This window comes from Lissotriton vulgaris, chromosome 10 (genome assembly GCF_964263255.1).
Source record: "Lissotriton vulgaris chromosome 10, aLisVul1.2, whole genome shotgun sequence".
In the NCBI taxonomy this organism is placed as follows: domain Eukaryota; kingdom Metazoa; phylum Chordata; class Amphibia; order Caudata; family Salamandridae; genus Lissotriton; species Lissotriton vulgaris.
The window spans coordinates 63,577,269-63,595,027 of record NC_141698.1 but is presented as its reverse complement, the minus strand read 5'-3'; the positions used below and the strand labels follow the sequence as shown (position 1 = coordinate 63,595,027).

General features: G+C 48.1%; 1 protein-coding gene across 1 annotated transcript in view; it reads left to right on the top strand.

The window, feature by feature from the left end:
- E4F1 (E4F transcription factor 1) overlaps positions 1-14,941 on the top strand; it is a 225,520-nt gene extending 210,579 nt beyond the window's left edge. The window contains exon 14 of the mRNA XM_086940476.1: positions 14,012-14,941. Within this exon, the coding sequence (XP_086796602.1) occupies positions 14,012-14,356 (345 nt within the window). The 3' untranslated portion in view covers positions 14,357-14,941. The remainder of the gene's footprint in view (positions 1-14,011) is intronic.
- Positions 14,942-17,759: the final 2,818 nt, after the last annotated feature.

The window sequence follows — 17,759 nt, the reverse complement described above, 5'->3', positions numbered from 1 at the left end:
AAAACTTTTCTAGAGGCCAAAAGGCCTTCGACTTCGACGGTATTGTTCTTGCTCAGTAGTTCTTGACTCGATCAAGCTTTCCATCTCGACTCGGTCGTCGACGCGGGCCGTTGGGCCTTTTCGACGCCACGTGGGCCTGCTGTCAATGGAAAGGAGCCCGTTCAAAAGGTGCCCACAATGCCACTCCAAGTTCCAGCATACTGACCAACACACAGTATGCAACAAGTGCCTATCACCAGACCACAAGGAAGAAACCTGCCCAGCCTGTGCCCAATTCTGTTTGAAGAAAACCATCAGGATTCGACGGGCCGCTAGGCAAGAGATGCAGCGACAGGCACCGGAACCAGACAACATCTTTGAGGATGAACAAGATCTTCCAGAAGCGCAAGATTCGGATCTAGAGATAGTCGCCGTCAAGGACTACTCAGACTCCGATGACGAAATCCCACCAGGGCAAATCGTGAGTACACTGCCCCGACACTTATTACCCCGTTACCGAAGGCTCCGGTCGAGGCATCGCCTAAAGGCGTTAGCCAAGATCCAGAACATCATTCAGTAGCCCCGCCGTCCGGCTCGGCTCCGAAATCCAAGATTAAGCCTTCAGAGACCCCAGGTCCAAGTAACGTTATCCCAAAGAAGGTTCTAGAACCTAAAAAGGTAGTCGACCCGAAGGGCGTCGAACCAAAGAAGGCCGTACAGCCGAAGGGCGTCGAACCAAAGAAGGCCGTACAGCCCAAGGGTGTCGAACCAAAGAACGCCGTCGAGCCAAAGGGCGCCGAACCAAAGAGAAGCGCCGAACCAAAGAAGGCCGTCAAGCCGAAGGGCGCAGAACCGAAGAAGGCAGACGACCCAAAAAAGGCTGCTGTACCGAAGATCGTCGAACCGAAGATCGCCGACACAAAGGGCATTTTGCCAAAGCCTTTGGTCCAGCCAGAGAAGGTTTTCGTACCAAAGAAAGGCATCGAACCAAAAACAAGTGCTCCTAAAACACCAGTCGATCCGAAAAAAGTCATTGACTCGACAAGACAGTCAACCTAAAAAACCTGTTGAGCACAAAAAGCGTATTGAACCTAAAGATCCGGTCGATACGCAATCACTCGTCGACCCGGATATAGAGGCCGAGCCAAGAAAGAGCAATAAGGCGCCGAAAGTCGTCGAACCAAGAAAGGTTATTGACCCGAAGGCAATAGTCGATCCAAAAAAGACTAAGCCAAAGAAGTCAAAGACACAGCCAAGGACAGTGGAAGAAAGAACTCTTCCATCCAGATCCATCAGAAGATCAGGCAAATTTATGTAAACCCTGAGACTGGTAAAGTCACAATCCTACACAGGAAGAAGAGGCCATTGGACACGGAACTCTCATTCCCCCATTCCTCTAAAGAAGGACTTTGGGACTTCTCCCTCCAGACCCTTCATTCCTTTCTATCCTACTATGCCTACTACGCCTTTTGCTACTTACTCTCCTACGCACTCTGGGGACAATGAGTGTGATACAGGGGAAGATCCTCAACATGATTATGACAATCCAGAGGATCCTAACCCTCAAGATGAACCAAGGGGTTAACCTACTGATCCATATGACACGCATCCCATCCCCGACACCACCTCACACCCAACAAAGCCGTCACCTACTGATGACACCATTGTCTTCAACCAGCTAATAGATAGGCTGATTGCTAGCGAGGGTTGCTCATAGACCTGAGACGGAAGCCGGGACTCTCTTAGTTACTTTCTGACCGCTGCTATTTTTAATCTTATACTTTGTGTGTCCTACTGTGTTTTTAGAATTTGCTTATTTGCACATAGCAGGGCTCGAACCCCGCGACATCGCCCCATCGGTCCCGCCATCTTGTGTGAGGGGGACGAGCTGGGCGAGCAGTCTAGTGCTCCGCCCCGCCCGCCCCTGCTGGCATAAAAACGCTGGGCACTCTCATCCCCCGCTGATTGCTAGCGAGGGTTGCTCATAGACCTGAGGCGGAATCCGGGACTCTTACTTTCTGACCGCTGCTATTTTTAATCTTATACTTTGTGTGTCCTACTGTGTTTTTAGAATTTGCTTATTTGCACATAGCAGGGCTCGAACCCCGCGACATCGCCCCACTGGTCCCGCCATCTTGTGTGAGGGAGACGAGCTGGGCGAGCAGTCTAGTGCTCCGCCCCGCCCGACCCTGCCGGCTTTAAATGACACCCTGGCCTAGGAAGCGCAGCGGACGAGCGCAGCGGGCGCGCCTAAGGCAAGCCCGTCTGCGCCCGTACGCGCCTGGCCTGCGACGAGCGCTGGTCACCATGCTCAAAGTGACCCGACAGACTGCCGCAGATGGTCTAGAGAAAGGCTCTTAGATCTAAGACCTTCATTAGCAGACAACCACACAAGGTACAACCCTGCCTCGGCCCAGGAACACTACACCTGCTCAAAATGCCAATATGTCTTACACCCCCCTCCGCCTAATCCGCGTAGGGACACAAGAGAGAGATGCCTCCTCGCTCCCTCATGGGAACTGAAGGCCTGCCTTGTCAACTGCCGGTCCTTACCGAAACATGCTAGTGAGATTTGGCTCTCTCTCATATTGAATGATTGGGACTTGATGTTCCTCACAGAAACATGGATAAAAGATGCTTCTAACCCCGATATTGCCCTAGCAGTCCCCCCAGACTATCAATTTATTGGGCTAAATAGACCCGGATCAAAAGCAGGGGGAGGAATAGCTATTATCCTCAGACCCCAATGGAATTTTTTTTCCAGAAAATTAGATAACCTAGGCCCCATCGAAGCCATGTACTTCAGTATTTCTGAGGCCGCTCTCCTCATTTGTGCAGGGGTGCTAATTTACAACCCTCCTAACACCCACCCCACCCATATCACGGACCTACTTACGAACCTAGCCGATCTCTCACTAAAACACCCCCATTTCACCGTCCTTGGGGATTTTAATCTACATGTAGATAATAGAGACTGTGCAAAGGCGTGCTCCCTAATAGAAATCATGGCGGGCATTAACCTTACTCAGAAAGTTGCAGGCCCCACTCACACTGCCGGTCATACTCTGGACCTTATTTTTACGAATTCACCTGGCCTCTTTACCTTGGCACCCCCCCCCCCTGTGACATGGTCTGACCACTTAGTCATTCCTTTTAACCTTAAAATCCCACCTACTATACGTCCCATCTGTAGGACAGAAAGGCTGGGAAGAAAGTGGTTCAAAGTAACGCTGGAAGAGATGGAGCCTGCTTTAGCCTAGCTCATTTGGCTACCTTCCACAAACCTAAATGAGGATGTAGTAAACTTAAACCAATACCATACTACGGCCATTGAGGGCATAGCTCCCCTTACCGCTCTTTCCTCGGCCAGAACCAAACCCTCTGCACCCTGGTTCTCCCAGTTGCTGTGGGAAGAAAAAAGCAAATGTAAAAGATTAGAACGCCTCTGGCGCCAGACTTATGATCCAGTTGCTAAAACAACGTATAGAGTGGCATTAAAAAATGTTCATAAAATCAAACAAAGCGTCATGAGGGAGTATTTTGCCAGTAAAATTAAATCTGCAGATAAGTCAGCCAAGGTGCTCTTTCAAATTGTAAAAAATTTCACCAACACCGCTGCCCTCACGCACAAGACAGAGCCCTGCCAAGAACTCTTTGATAACTTGTCGAATTTCTTCTATGACAAAATCAATCTCATCTATGCTTCTTTTAAGTCAGCGGATAGATCTGTCGTAGAGGCTATACCCCTGATACATTCCATCCCCAAAGACACAAGGCTAAGTGCGTTTAACCCCTTTGCTGCTCATGACGAGCTCAGCTCATCATGCAGCACACTGGTCGTGTGCTTATGACGAGCTGAGCTCGTCATGAACAGTGCAGATCTGGATCTTTCAGCACCGGAGGGGAAAAGCCATAGCAGCCAAGGTGTTAAATCTATCACCGTGGATATTGCATTAAATAAACTTAAGCTTTGTAAATCGGGTTCACCTCTAGATCCCATGCCCGCTCAAGTTTTCTCTTCAGTTGCTCCTGCGATTGTACAACCCCTTTAATCAATCTGGAATTACTCTCGCTCATCTGGCCAGTTCCCGGACACTTGGAAGCAGGTCATCCTTCTCCCCCTCTTGAAAAAACCTGAGGCAGACCCCGCTGTTCTTGGCAATTCTCGCATGATATCGTTGCTACCTAAGCCAGCTAAAATCCTGGAAAAAATAGTCCAAGAACAACTCTTTTGAAAGCAATGATCACCTACATGACTCGCAACCCGGCTTTAGGACCGGGTATAGCACGGAGACAGCACTCCTGGAGGTGTCGGAGACAGTGCGGGAGACTGTAGACAGGGGAGAGGTAGCCATGCTGGTGCTCCTCGACCTGTCCGTGGCTTTCGACATGGTCTCCCACGCCATCCTCTTGAATAGACTTCGAGAGTTGGGGATCTGTGACACTCCTTTAGCTTGGATCACCTCCTTCTTAACGGACCGCACACAACAAGTATGGTGTCGACCATTCTGGTCTAAAGACAAGAAACCGCTTGGTTGTGGGGTGCCCCAAGATCTGCCCTCAGTCCTCTTTTTTTTAACGTTTACGTTGCACCCCTTGCAAAGGTGATTGAGTCATCTGGGGTGAGAGTGATCTCTTACGCTGATGATATTCAGCTCATTTTTTCATTTAGAGATCACTCGCCCCTTGGTTTTAAAAACTTCAGAACCTGCCTTTCTAATATTGTAGCCTGGATGACCCGTAACACGTTAAAACTTAATACGGACAAAATGGAGGTGTTGTTTTTTAATCAAACGAGCCCCATGTGTCCCGCCACCTGGTGGCCGGCTGAACTCAACCCATCACCTTCCCCGGTTATGGTGGCGCGTAATCTCGAAGTCCAGTACGACAACGAACTATCTTTTAAACCCCAGATTCAGAAAGTCACCTCGGCATGCTTTGGTAAACTCCACATGTTAAAAAAAATCACCCCCTTTCTTCCCACGGAATGACTGAAGACAGTGACACACGCCTTAATCACTTCGCACCTGGATTACGCGAACAGCCTATGTGTGGGACTCCCGGCCTACCTCCTTCATAGGCTGCAGATTGTGCAGAATGCTGTGGCCAGGCTGATCTGTAAAGTCCCCTTTCGACATTCCATCTCACCCTTCTTGAGGAAATTGCATTGGCTCCCGATCACTGCCCGCGTCAACTTCAAGGCCCTGGTACTAGTTTTCAGGGCTCTGAACGGAAATGGCCCTAAATACCTTAGACGTAGACTAAAACTAGTCCATTCTTCTCTTAATCTTAGATCCAACCACCTTCGCCTTTTACTCCCTCCCAGATTCCGACTGGCGAGAAAAGGTGGTACAGCTTTTGCTGTGATTTTATCAAAACTGTGGAACTCTCTCCCCATCAGCCTTCGTCTCATTGACATCGAATCTCAATTCAGGGGCAAATTAAAGACCTTCTTATTTTCTGGCTGCTAAAATTTCTTTCCCCTCAATCCGCAATCTTTAGCGCCGGGACACCCCCATTGGGGGTAGCTGTGCGCTCAACAAATGTCAATAATAATAATAATAATAGGGCAGCGCAGTACCACAACGTAGACATAAACAATGACCCTATAGACGAAGATTTTTTATTTGATACATTCCCTACTTCAGAAAAGAATGTCAGAACACTTCCTATGTTAAAAGGGGTATTAAAACACGTGCCAGATATATTTAAAGATACAGCCAGGGCACGCGTAATCAATCCCAGGATTGAAAAGAAATATAGAGCAGTCCCTACAGACCCTACTTATATCAGAGGTCAGTTACCATTAGACTCACTAGTAGTGGCTAATGCACGCAAAAGGGCCAACTCGCAGACAACAGAAGAAGCTCCAAAATACTAGAGGCCTCGGGTAAAAGGGTAGCATCACAAGCTTCCAATTCATGGAGAATAGCAAATACACAAGCTCTACTAGCTCGTTACGACAGAGCACACTATGACCAGCTTGAAACTTTAATGCAACACCTGCCTGAGCCTTTCAAAGCCCAAGCTAAAGACCTCATACAGGAGGGGAAATTTATTACAAACGCCTCCATTAAATGTGCGCTTGACGCAGCTGACACTGCAGCCAGGTCCATTAACACTAGCGTCTTACTACGAAGACATGCATGGCTACGTATTTCTGGCTTTAAGAACGAGGTGCAATCCACCATTCTTAACCAACCAATCAACCAAGACTTCCTTTTTGGCCCTGCAGTCAACACCATTTTAGACAAAATGAAAAAAGATACAGAAACTGCAAAATCAATGGGCGCATTGCAGTTTCAACAACACAGAGGTTCCTTTCGACGCTCCTCATACAGAGCAGCTGCACGGGGCAATACTTCACAAGCCTCATCCACATACAAAAGCAACACCCAAGGATCCTTTAACAAGAACTCCAACAGAGGAGGTTATAGGGGCAACAATAATAAGGGAAGAGGGCGTGGAGGCAATAACACCAGAGCCTCCACTGCCGCAAAACAGTGACTTCATCACACTACCTCCAGACCATTTAACACCGGTCTGAGGCAGAATCCAACAATTCCTACCAGTCTGGAATGCAATTACCACAGACAGGTGGGTGAGACAAATTATCCAGTATGGTTATTGCCTAGAACTCACTTCTACTCCACCCAACATACCACCCAGACACCGTCCTATGTCCAAAGAACACATCACTCTGCTACAACAATAGGTGAAATGCATGCTGGAAAAGGGGGCCATAAAGCCAGTCCCTTTCCAACTCCAAGGACAGGAGTATACTCCCTATACTTCCTTATTCCCAAGAAGGACGGTTCCCTCACACCAACATTGGACCTCAGACCCCTAAATAAATACATACTGTCGGAGCACTTCCATATGATCACACTACAGCAAGTGCTCCCGTTGCTCCAGCAAGGAGACTTCCTAGCAACATTGGACCTCAAGGATGCGTATTTTCACATACCCATCCATCCAGCTCACAGAAAATATCTCAGGTTCACAATAGAAGGTCAACACTACCAATTCAAGGTCCTCCTCTTTGGGGTAACCACGGCTCCAAGAGTGTTTACAAAATGCCTAGCGACAGTAGCTGCACATCTCAGGAGGCAACACATTCACGTGTTTCCATACCTAGACGATTGACTAATACAAGCAAAATCGTACAAACGGTGCCTGAAAGACACGTCTCAGACACTTCAGCTGCTACACAGCATAGGTTTTTCAATAAACTACCCAAAATCCCACCTACAACCATCCCACACACAACAATATCTGGGAGCTACCATAGATACCTCAGTGGCAAAGGCATATCCAAACTCGGCGAGGATAACCAGCATGCAAATGCTCATTCGCAAATTTCTTCCAAAGCACTCTTTGCCAGCTCGAGTCTTCATGCAGCTCATAGGCATGATGACCTCTTGCATATTCATTGTCCCCCATGCCCGACTTCAAATGTGTGCACTGCAAGAGTGCCTTGCAAGACATTGGAACCAAGCTCAAGGACTACTAAAAGACCTAGTGTTGGTAGACAGTCGCGCTTACAACTCTCTGCAGTGGTGGAACCCACAAAACCTTTCCAAGGGCCGACTGTTCCAAGAGCTGGTTCCACAACTAGTACCAACAGCGGACGCATCACTGACAGGCTGGGAAGCCCACCTACTTCAATACACAGTACTCTTCTATAAGACTACACCTTGCTGCTATAGCAGCATATCTCCAAAACAGACAACACCTTTCACTGTTTCGGGTACCAGCAATCAAGGCTTTTATGGAGGGTCTCAAAAGAGTGATTCCTCAAACACCCACCTTCACCAGTCTGGAACCTAAATATAGTACTCACCATACTCATGGGACCTCCTTACGAACCTCTATATTCATGCGAATTGCTATTCTTAACATGGAAGGTGGCATTCTTGATTGCCATTACTTCACTTAGGCGAGTTAGCGAACTACAAGCACTAACGATTCAAAAACCCTTCATGCACATACATGCTAACCAGGTAGTACTTAGAACAAACCCTAAGTTCATGCCAAAGGTCATATCCACTTTCCATATTAATCAAACAATAGAACTGCCAGTGTTCTTCCAAAATCCACAGTCGGTAGCTGAAAGAGCTCTACACACACTAGATGTAAAGAGAGCTCTGCTTTATTATGTGGACAGAACTAAATCATTCAGAAAAACAAAACCATTATTTGTTGCTTTTTCACCACAACATAAAGGAAATCCCATATCAAAGTCAGGAATAGCCAGATGGATAGTTAAATGCATTCAAATGTAAATGTTATCAAAAAGCTAAACGCACGTTAACTGTCCCCCCAAGAACACACTACACGCAAAACGGGGGCATCCATGGCTTTCCTAGGGAATATTCCTCTTGAAGACATATGTAGAGCAGCCACATGGCCTACTATACACACTTTCACAAAACACTACTGTGTAGATGTGCAAGCAAAGCAGCAAGCTGCTGTAGGCCAGACTGTCCTCAAAACTCTTTTTCAAACTGCTGCAGCAGGTACCCACCGCTACAGGAGATACTGCTATACAGTCTATGCACAGATATGAATTCAGCAGCCCACATGCCTCAAACGGAATATGCTACTTACCAGTATGCATCGGTTCTTGGCATGTAGGGATGCTGACATTCATATTGCCCGCCCTCCTCCCCGGTGCCTGTTGCAGCTGCAGCATTATCTTTTGCATGGCCATCTCTTACTTTACTATCTCCATCTCTGCCACAATGGCGAAAAACAATCTGAGGATGGAGAAGATGCCCATGCGCACTGTAGTCCAGGGGAGGAGTCACCTATCTCGTGATACTATGAAGACTCTTCCAGGACAACAAGGTGCAATCATCCGGACCCAACACTAGGCGGCGATCTATGCACAAATATGAATGTCAGCAGCCCTACATGCCAAGAACAGATGCATACTGGTAAGTAGCATATTCCTTCCTCTCTTGGCCAAGGGAGCTATAGAGGGTTCCCAGGCCACAAATAGGCTGCGGTTGCTACTCCCTCTATTTTCTGCTTCCAAAGAAGGACTGAGGCCTCCGTCCTATCCTCGACCTCCGAGTCCTCCACTATTTCCTCGAAAAGGAGAATTTCAAGATGTTTACCCTTGCTCAGATCTGGTCTGCTCTGGACCCAGTAGACAGGATGGTAGTTTTGGACTTACAGGACGCCCGTTTCCATATAACTGACCTGCCTGCCTATCAACACTACCTGTAGTTTACTATGGGCCACTAACATTCTCAGTTTACTGTGCTTCCCTTTGGACTCACCAGTGCACCTCAGGTGTTCACCAGGGTGATGGCGGTGGTCGCAGCGCATCTGCGGAGATCAGGGGTTCTAGTCTTCCCCCTATATCGGCGACTGGTTGTTTAAGGCGGTTCGTCCCAAGCAGCTGCCTCCCACCTCCAGACTACGGCGAACCCACTGCATTCACTGGGGTTCACGATCAACCTCCCGAAGTCACACCTTACTCCCTCTGACGCCCCCTTTCATCAGATCAGTTCTGGACACAGTGCAGTTTTGGGCTTATCCTCTCGAGCAGCGAGTCCAGGATATTCGAGCTATGATACTGATGTTTCACCCTCTATCCTGGATTTCGGCTAGAATGACTGTGGCTGTTGAACTTCATGGGCTCCTGTATTCTGTTTGTGGACCATGCCAGGTGGCACATGCAGGCTCTGCAAAGGGACCTGAAGTTCCAGTGGGTGCAACATCAGGGAAATCTCACCAACCTGGTTCAGATATCGTATCGTAGGGTACTGCGACAGAGCTGCAGTGGTAACAAACAGCGATTGGGTCAGAGGCAGACGCCTCTCTCTTCCTCACCCAGATCTCACAGTAGTGACTGAGGAATTGCTTCTGGATTGGGGTGGCCATCTGGGAGAGGTGGAGATTAGAGGACTCTGGTCTCCAGCGGAAGCCGGGCTCCATATCAACCTTTCGGAGCTTCATGCAATCCGATTGCCACTGAAAGCTTTTTTACGACCCATCAAGGGAAGGCTAGCTCAGGTATTCTCAACAAAACTACTGCCATGTTGTACTGCAACAAACAGGGCAGGGGGAGGTCATGGACCCTCTGTCAAAAGACCCTGTGTCCCTAGACTTGGCTGGAACAACATGGATTTCCCTGGTGGTTCAACATCTGTTCTGTTCTCTGAACGCCAGAGTGAACACACTGTCGTCTGTGCCTGTCTGATCACGAGTGGCATCCCCTTCCAGAGGTGGTGCAAGGACTCTTTCAACAGTGGGGAGAACCTTTGATTGATATGTTCGCCTCTGAAGAGAACGTGCAATATCAGCAGTTTTGCATGTTGGTGTTTCCAAGGCGGCTCTCGCTCGGCAAAGCTTTTTATCTTGAGTGGAGCACAGGCCTCCTGTACTCCTTTCTGCCCATACCGATTCTGTCCATACCGATTCTGTTCAGAGTGCTCAAGAAGATCAGGAGTAGCCGTGCACAAGCCATTCTGGTGGCTCCGGACTGGGCACGGAGAGTGTGGTATCCCAAGCTTTTGCAGATGAGCATCGATTCTCCGATCAGGCTGCCCCTTCAGGAGGATCTTCTGTCACATCAGTAAGGGAGGGTTCTCAACCCAAACCTGTCCACTCTCCGCCTCCTTGCATGGAGATTAAGCGGCAACAGTTGACAGTCTGTGAAGTTGTTCCGGTGGCCAGACAGCCCCCCACAAAATCGGTATACGCCTGCCAATGGCAAACATTTTGTAAATACTGTACAGTCTGTTGACCCCCCTGTCTGCCTCCCTTTCTGATATCCTTCTTTTTATCCTCTCTTTAGCCCAGCAGGGCTATGCTCTGGGCACTCCAAAGGGCTACCTTTCGGCCCTTTCTGCTTTTCTTTGTTTTTTTCCATATCTACCATCACTTTTTAAATCTCCTATTATGCATAGCTTACTGAAGGGGTTGAATCATTTGTTTCCCCCTTCACCTTTTCTCATGCCTCAGTAGGACCTTAACTTGGTTCTCGCCTATCTGATGTGTGCACCTTTTAAAGCTCTGTCCAGTTGCTCCCCTTCGGTTGCTTACTATCAAAACAGCCTTCTTAGTGGGAGTAACTTCTGCCAGGAGGGTGAGCGAATTGCAGGCTTTGTCATCTCAGCCTCCTTACCAGACAGTCTTTCTGGACAAAGTAGTGCTCTGCACTAGGGCTTCCGTTTGCCTAAGGTAGTAACACCTTTCCATCTAGGGCAATCTGTCACTGGGAGGGCAGATCCCTCTGTATTCTGTGAATACTCGTCGTATTGGTGAACAGGGGTTGTCCATAACTTGTTGCCACCATATCAGTGCTATACCCCCTATGTTTCCTGGGGTGTGGGTTCTTTTTCACCTTTGTAGCACTGGTAATGGTTTCCACACCAGCCGCTCTCTAATAACAGGTCTCCATCCTTTTCTGCCAGGGTTGCTTCTTTCAGTGGGATTACTGTGAGTGCATTTTTCACTGCTTTCTGTCGATCCTTTACTGCCAGTATCATGGTCTCTGTCCTTTCCTGCATCACAGGAGGTCCGATTTCTCCTCCTCAGGGTACTGTTGTTGTTCTGTGACTGTTATTCCGCTCATCGGTACAGTGTAATTATTGAGCGGATCCCCTGTTTAGGGTTTTGTCACTTCACGTTTATGTGGCAACATTCTGTCGCCTGTGTATATGTTGCAGGTTCCATTCATCACAGGGGTACTCCATACTAGGCTTCTTCTGCCCTAGTGTTGGGACTTCTTGCTCACTCTCTCCTTCGGTTTGGAGTATTCTATGTATTACTGGCTTTCCCGCTCAGTGGTCCTTTTTGGAACGATTGGCTAGATGCTTACCTACTGCGCTTTTGCTTAATGGTACCTCTTGGTTGCCTCTATACTCTGGGCTCGGCCCTGCTGCTGTTGTCTCATGTCTTAGGGGGTACACATTTATTGTGTTTTTTTCATACCCACACGGGCATCCTTTTGCGGCTCCTGTTCTTGGACGGACAGTCTTCTCACTGTGTCCTGTTTCCTTTGCCATCCGCTGTGCTCTATTTTCCGTCGGTAGTTTCTACCGTTGTGACGTTGTCTGGCCCCTTTGGGCCTTCCTCCTCATTGATCATAGGGCCTTGTGCAAGGTTCCTTCTTGTAGGGGTCACTCCATTGTTTTTCCTTTGCCACTGACATTTCCACTGTCTGCACAACACAGGTCTTACCCAGTCCATCTTGGGATTGTGATGCCTTTGCCTTTGCCGCCCCTTGTTCTTGTTCCTTAGGGAGGTTCCTGGGTCTCATGTCAGTTGCCCAGGCATTGCCGTTCCCACTGTGTTTCGTCCGTTTTTTTTTTGACGATTCCGATCTCTTGGAATTTGGTGGTTGTCTCGCAGACCCTTCTCCTTTAGGGTATGGCTTTGGTATCTATTCTAAGTTAAGGAATCTGCGGCTAGATGGCCCTATCAGGTAGATGAGTTACCATCGGTAATTATATATCTGGTAGAGACACAGTCTAGCTGCAGATTGCTTAACGCCTGCTCATCCTCCCCGCTCTGCGAAGACCTTTTTCATGTGGTGTTTTCTACCTAGCCCCCACCTTTCCGGTGGCCTTGGTCTTCCGAAGGTGTGTTCTCATACCTCCCTCTGGGGTAGGGTGTGTTGTTCTGGGTGGGGCCCTTTGGCTTTCCACTCCATCCACGTTTTTTTAAGCGGGTCACGATATGTTCACGTTCTGCTTTTCACTGCATTCTCAAGTTGCTCCACCTGTGTTCTTCATGCGTGGAGTTCTTATGTTTTTCATTCCCTCCCACCACCCACGCCTGTGCCTCCTCCCTCTCTGGCAGTTGGTTTGGTTGGGTTCTCTTTGGTAATAAAGTCCCTCGATCCCAGAAATGTGGGTGTAGTGTACTTTCTTCGGGTTGTTCACTTCTAGTCACTCGTCTTGCAAACTGTCGCTTCAATGTAGTGTTTTTTACCCTACCTACTGTGGTGACGGGCTGGGACTGGCTTGTTATATCTTTCGTGCCACAGCAGGTACCCCTTCCAGATGGGGAACGGCATGGCACCTATACCCTTGCTTGCAGCCAGTGCTCTGTGGGCTCCCTTCAGTTCCCTCATGGTACTGGGTGCTTCTCAATTTACTATTGTTTCTCAATCTACATGATTTGACTTTAATTTTTATGTTACTTATTGTTTCAACAATTTTGTTTTCATCTTTTATCACACGCTGTTCCTAGGCTTTCGCAGTTTTTGTCATGGCTCCGCGTTGTGGTGTGGAAATGTTTCCTATAGAAAACTGACGTCAGCACCCCGGGAGAGGCTTATATGGCTCCATTGACGTCTCTTCGTGGACGACGTCAGGACGGAGCCGGGCGACGCCGCCTCCCGGCATGCAGAGGTATTGCTGGGGAAAAGAAGTTAAGGAATTTGCGGCTAGACTGTCTCTACCAGATATATTGTTACCAAAGGTAAGTAACTCTTGCATCTCGGTCTGTGAAATTCCCCGCAATGCTTACAACCTTTAGGTTTTAGCGGGAACATCTCCCTAGCACACTGGAAACATTTAGAGAAATTGATTGACAAAAGTCAGAAAAACGTGGTAAAGTGACAAGGTAGCTCTCTGGAACCTCGACTGTTGGCATGGACAGAAAGGAACCTATGTCCGCATGCTGGGGTGGCACCTGTATAAGCGCTGCACATGTCCCATCCTGCGCGTACCACATTGACACACAGCCATCAGTGCCACCTACCGGCGTGCAGAGCTTTACCATTCAAGAGTTTCAGGATCCTGTCTGATGCCTGGGAAGTATTGTAAGGTAAGGAATCTGTGGTTGGAACTCTCTGCCAGAAACTGGATTCTAATGAGTTAAGCTCCATATTGAGTATACTCTAGGACCGTAAATGTGGTCTTCTAATACGGAGTATCACAACTGCTTTGTGATAGGCTTAAATAAAAAAGACAGTCTGCAGGGAGGCCATTGTTTGGTGTATCTATGTATATGATGTCCCTTTGAACACCACCATTCACCATTTTCTTTTCTCATTCCTTATTCACAGGTGGATAATCAGCTCATGAAGGTTGTACAGCATATAGTGAACCATGCAAACTCTGGTCACCAGATCATTGTCCATAATCTGGCTTTGGGAACAAATGCAAGCTCAGTGGACGTCTCGGATACAATCACCATAGCCACACCAGAGTCTTTAACTGAACAAGTGGCTTTGACACTGGCTTCAGCCATTGACGAGGGGACTATGATGACAACAGAATCTACAATGGATACAGAGGAAGGTGCATTAACACTGGTCGCATCAGAAGACATTGAGATGCTTGAACAGTCTGGAGAATTTGTTTTAGCCTCGCATGAAGGTGAAGTGGAAGTCCAGACTGTCATTGTTTGAGTACCTTCTCTTTCTAACCAGTGAACAAACTTTGTCTTGGCCCAGCACCTTTGTCAACCTGTCTGAGCTCTAGCTCCTGCTAGCTACAAGTCATAACGTTGCATCCCTGCTCATGCGTTTCAGCATGAACAGTTATTCTGGCCATCTTGGAGCAAATGCTACATCACAGTGGTGCCTGATTTCGGTTACCTAAAACTGAATGTGGTTTCTATATAGATTGTACATTACAATTATTTTAAATTCTCAAAAGAGAAAATAATGTAGATTTTCTAATGTTGGGAATTCTAGGACACGCCCGACATTGCCATGAATTAAGCCCTACAGGATCATGTTGAGGTTTTTGGAGGCTTTTGGTGATGTGCACTTGATTCTGCCAGATGTGCTCCTATACTGACTGATAAAGAATGCCCTCCACTCCGAGAGAAGTCATTTGATGCAAAAGAACACAGATTTTTGTGTTTTTTTTATGGGGAAAGTACTCATGAACTGAAGCATGTGAATTGAGTAATTATGCAGTCGAAACAGTGTTATTTTTTTCAGGTCTAAGGACTTGTGGATTGAATTAAAAATCCACGTTGCCAAAAATGCGGAGTTCCAGCTGATTTTAAACACTGAGGAAACAGAGTGGGTGGTGAACTTATTGTGGGAATTGCTGCGTTGCCACTCGGACCTTCTCTGCTGTGTTTGCTTCATGGGTATTGACATCTAACCTGGTACTGTAAATGGTTCCAGACTCGAAATTGTGCTGGGTGGCCTTTGGAAGTGTAGCGTGTAGCCTTCTTCTTGCCCTAACTCCTCCCGTAATTATTTAATTGACTGCCCTTTACTTTTTATGACTGATTTAAATTATCATGATCAACATTAACCATAGCATATTTAACAGCACATGTTGTTCTGGTTTTAGGCTTTCAATCAATACACATTAGTACAGTGCTGCTGTTTACCCGTCAGGGTATCAACGGTTGTAGGGCTCAGTCGAAAAGCCAGGTCTGGAGTTCCTTCCGCCATGGAGGATTATGTCCGGACATGGAAGGGAATGTTTTTCCAGGATTTGGCAGCGCAGCAGGAGAAGGAACGGCATCCGCCGTAGCTTCGACAGATGCACGGTACCTGTGCAAGTGTGAGGGAGGCAGTACGAAGGTCTCTGGAGGGTTGGTGGAAGTTCAGGTTGTGGTTGATATAGGCTGGGCTGTGGTTTTGGAGGGCTTTTTAGGCGTGCCAACATCTTGAATTGACACCTTTTGTGGACTGGGAGCCAGTGGAGCTCCTGAGCTGGGGGAGTGATGTAGGTCAGTTTGGGTAGTTTGAGGAGTCTAGCTGCTGAGTCCTGTGTCGTCTAGAGTCTCCTCATGAGTTGGGTGGTGGTTCCTGCATAGTCTGTTGCCTTATTCCAGCTGAGTGGTGACTAGGGCTTGAGTGACCGTTTTGCTCGTGCTGTTGGGGGCCCATTTGAAGATTCTGCAGTCAGAGGAGGTTGGTTTGATCTGTTGTTTCCCGGTGATTTTGTCATCCTGTATGATGCAAAGGTTGAAGGCGGAGTCTGTTGGTGTGTGTTTGTGAGGGGAGGGGTGCGGGGGTGTACCAGCTCGGCAGGCCACCAGGTGTTGTTCCCAAAGATCAGAACTTCAATCTTGTCATTGTTGAGCTTCAGACAGTTGGTCTTCATCCAGTCAGCGATACTCTTCATGCATTTGTGGAAAATGGTCCTCCTGGTGGAAGGGTCTGCTGAGAGCAAGAGTATGAGCTGAGTCATCAGCGTAGGATATGATGTTGAGGCCATAGGTTCTGATGATGTCAGCTAGAGGTGCCATGTAGGGTTGAAGGGGGTGGGCTGAGGGATGAGTCTTTGGGGATGCCGCAGATGGTGCTCTTTGGTTCAGAAGTGAAGGGAAGTAAGCTGATTCTGAGTTTGTCCCATGAGTAATGATGTTATCCATCTGTGGGCGTCTCCCTGGATCCCAATGTAGTGTAGTTTCTTGATGAGCCTGTGGTGGTATACAGTATTGAATACTGTAGAGAGGTTGAGGAGGATCAGGGCCGCCAATTCTCCTCTGTCGAAGAGGGAACGGATGTCAGTGGTGGAGATCAGGGCGAACTCAATGCAGTGGTTGGTGCTGAAGCCGGATTGAAACGCGTTGAGCAGGTTGTATCTCTCCAGGTGTTTGGTGAGCCGATGGTCGAGGGCTTTCTCAGGACTTTGGCGGGGGAAGGGAGCAATGAGATGGGATGTAGTTCTGAAGCTCGCTATGGCCTGCGGAGGGTTTCTTGAAGAGAGGTCTGGCTTCTGTGTGTTTCCATGCGGTAGAGAAGTTGGCTGTGGAGATGGATGCATTAAGCATGGTAGTGAGTTGGCTGTTGATATCCTTACTTCCAAGGTGAAGAGGCGGTGGGGCAGGTGTTCGTGGGTGCTCCAGAGTGGACGGAGTTCATGAGGGCTGTGGTGTTCTGTTCTCATGTGGTGAGCGTATGGTTGGTAATGGCGTCTATATGAGTGAGGAGGCTGTAGAGGTCGGTGAGTTGGAGTTCAAAGTTCCTGTAGATGGTGGGTATCGTGTTGTGGAAATGGTTCGCTAGATTGTCGCAGAGTTCCTATGATGGGGAGATGGCGTTCCCTGTGGCCATTGGGCAGGAGAACTCTGACAATCCTGAAGAGTTATTTAGTGTGGTTTGCGCTTGCTTCAGTGTGGTTTGCTAGGGCATCTTTTTGAATCTTTGAGGTGGTATTTGTTGAGGGCTGACTTGAAGTTGGCTCGGTCTATAGTGTCTCTGCTGGTGCGCCACCTTCTCTCCAGTTGTGTGCAGGTGCATTTCATAGTCCTGATTTCAGGTGAGTACCAGCTGGCTTGTTTGGTGGATATGCAGGTATCTGCTGGTTTGATGGGAGCAACTTGGGTGGCGCAGTTGGTGATGCAAAAGGTGAGGTTCTAGATGGTCTGTTCTAGGTTGGTTGTTGGGTAGGCCTGAGCTTGGTGGAGTTGGGAGGCCTGGTGTCTGTGCACGGTGATCTTGCGAAGGTGAAGTTGACAATGGTATGGTTGGTCTAGTGGAGTTCTGTGTTATGGCTGAATTTGACTGTCGCTGGCCCTGAAGGATGGGTGAAGCGTGTTTTCTGTACTGTAAGTGTGTGTGTGTGGGGGGTGGTCCTGGGGGGTCTGTAGTTGAGTGCCTCTGATGGCTTTGGAGGGAGGGTAAAACAAAAGCTCACATTCTTCACTTCACTGATCCAGCACTACCTACACTGTTTTTGTCTGATTATGAGGGCACCCTGCAATGAGTGGTGTCTGTAATACATCCAATGGATGGGCTGGAAAAGGACATGCACTGAGGCTTACTCAATTTTATGTTGATCCTCCATTGGATCGCCTCTAGAAACAGATGCTAAGACTATGCGTGTGGATTGAAG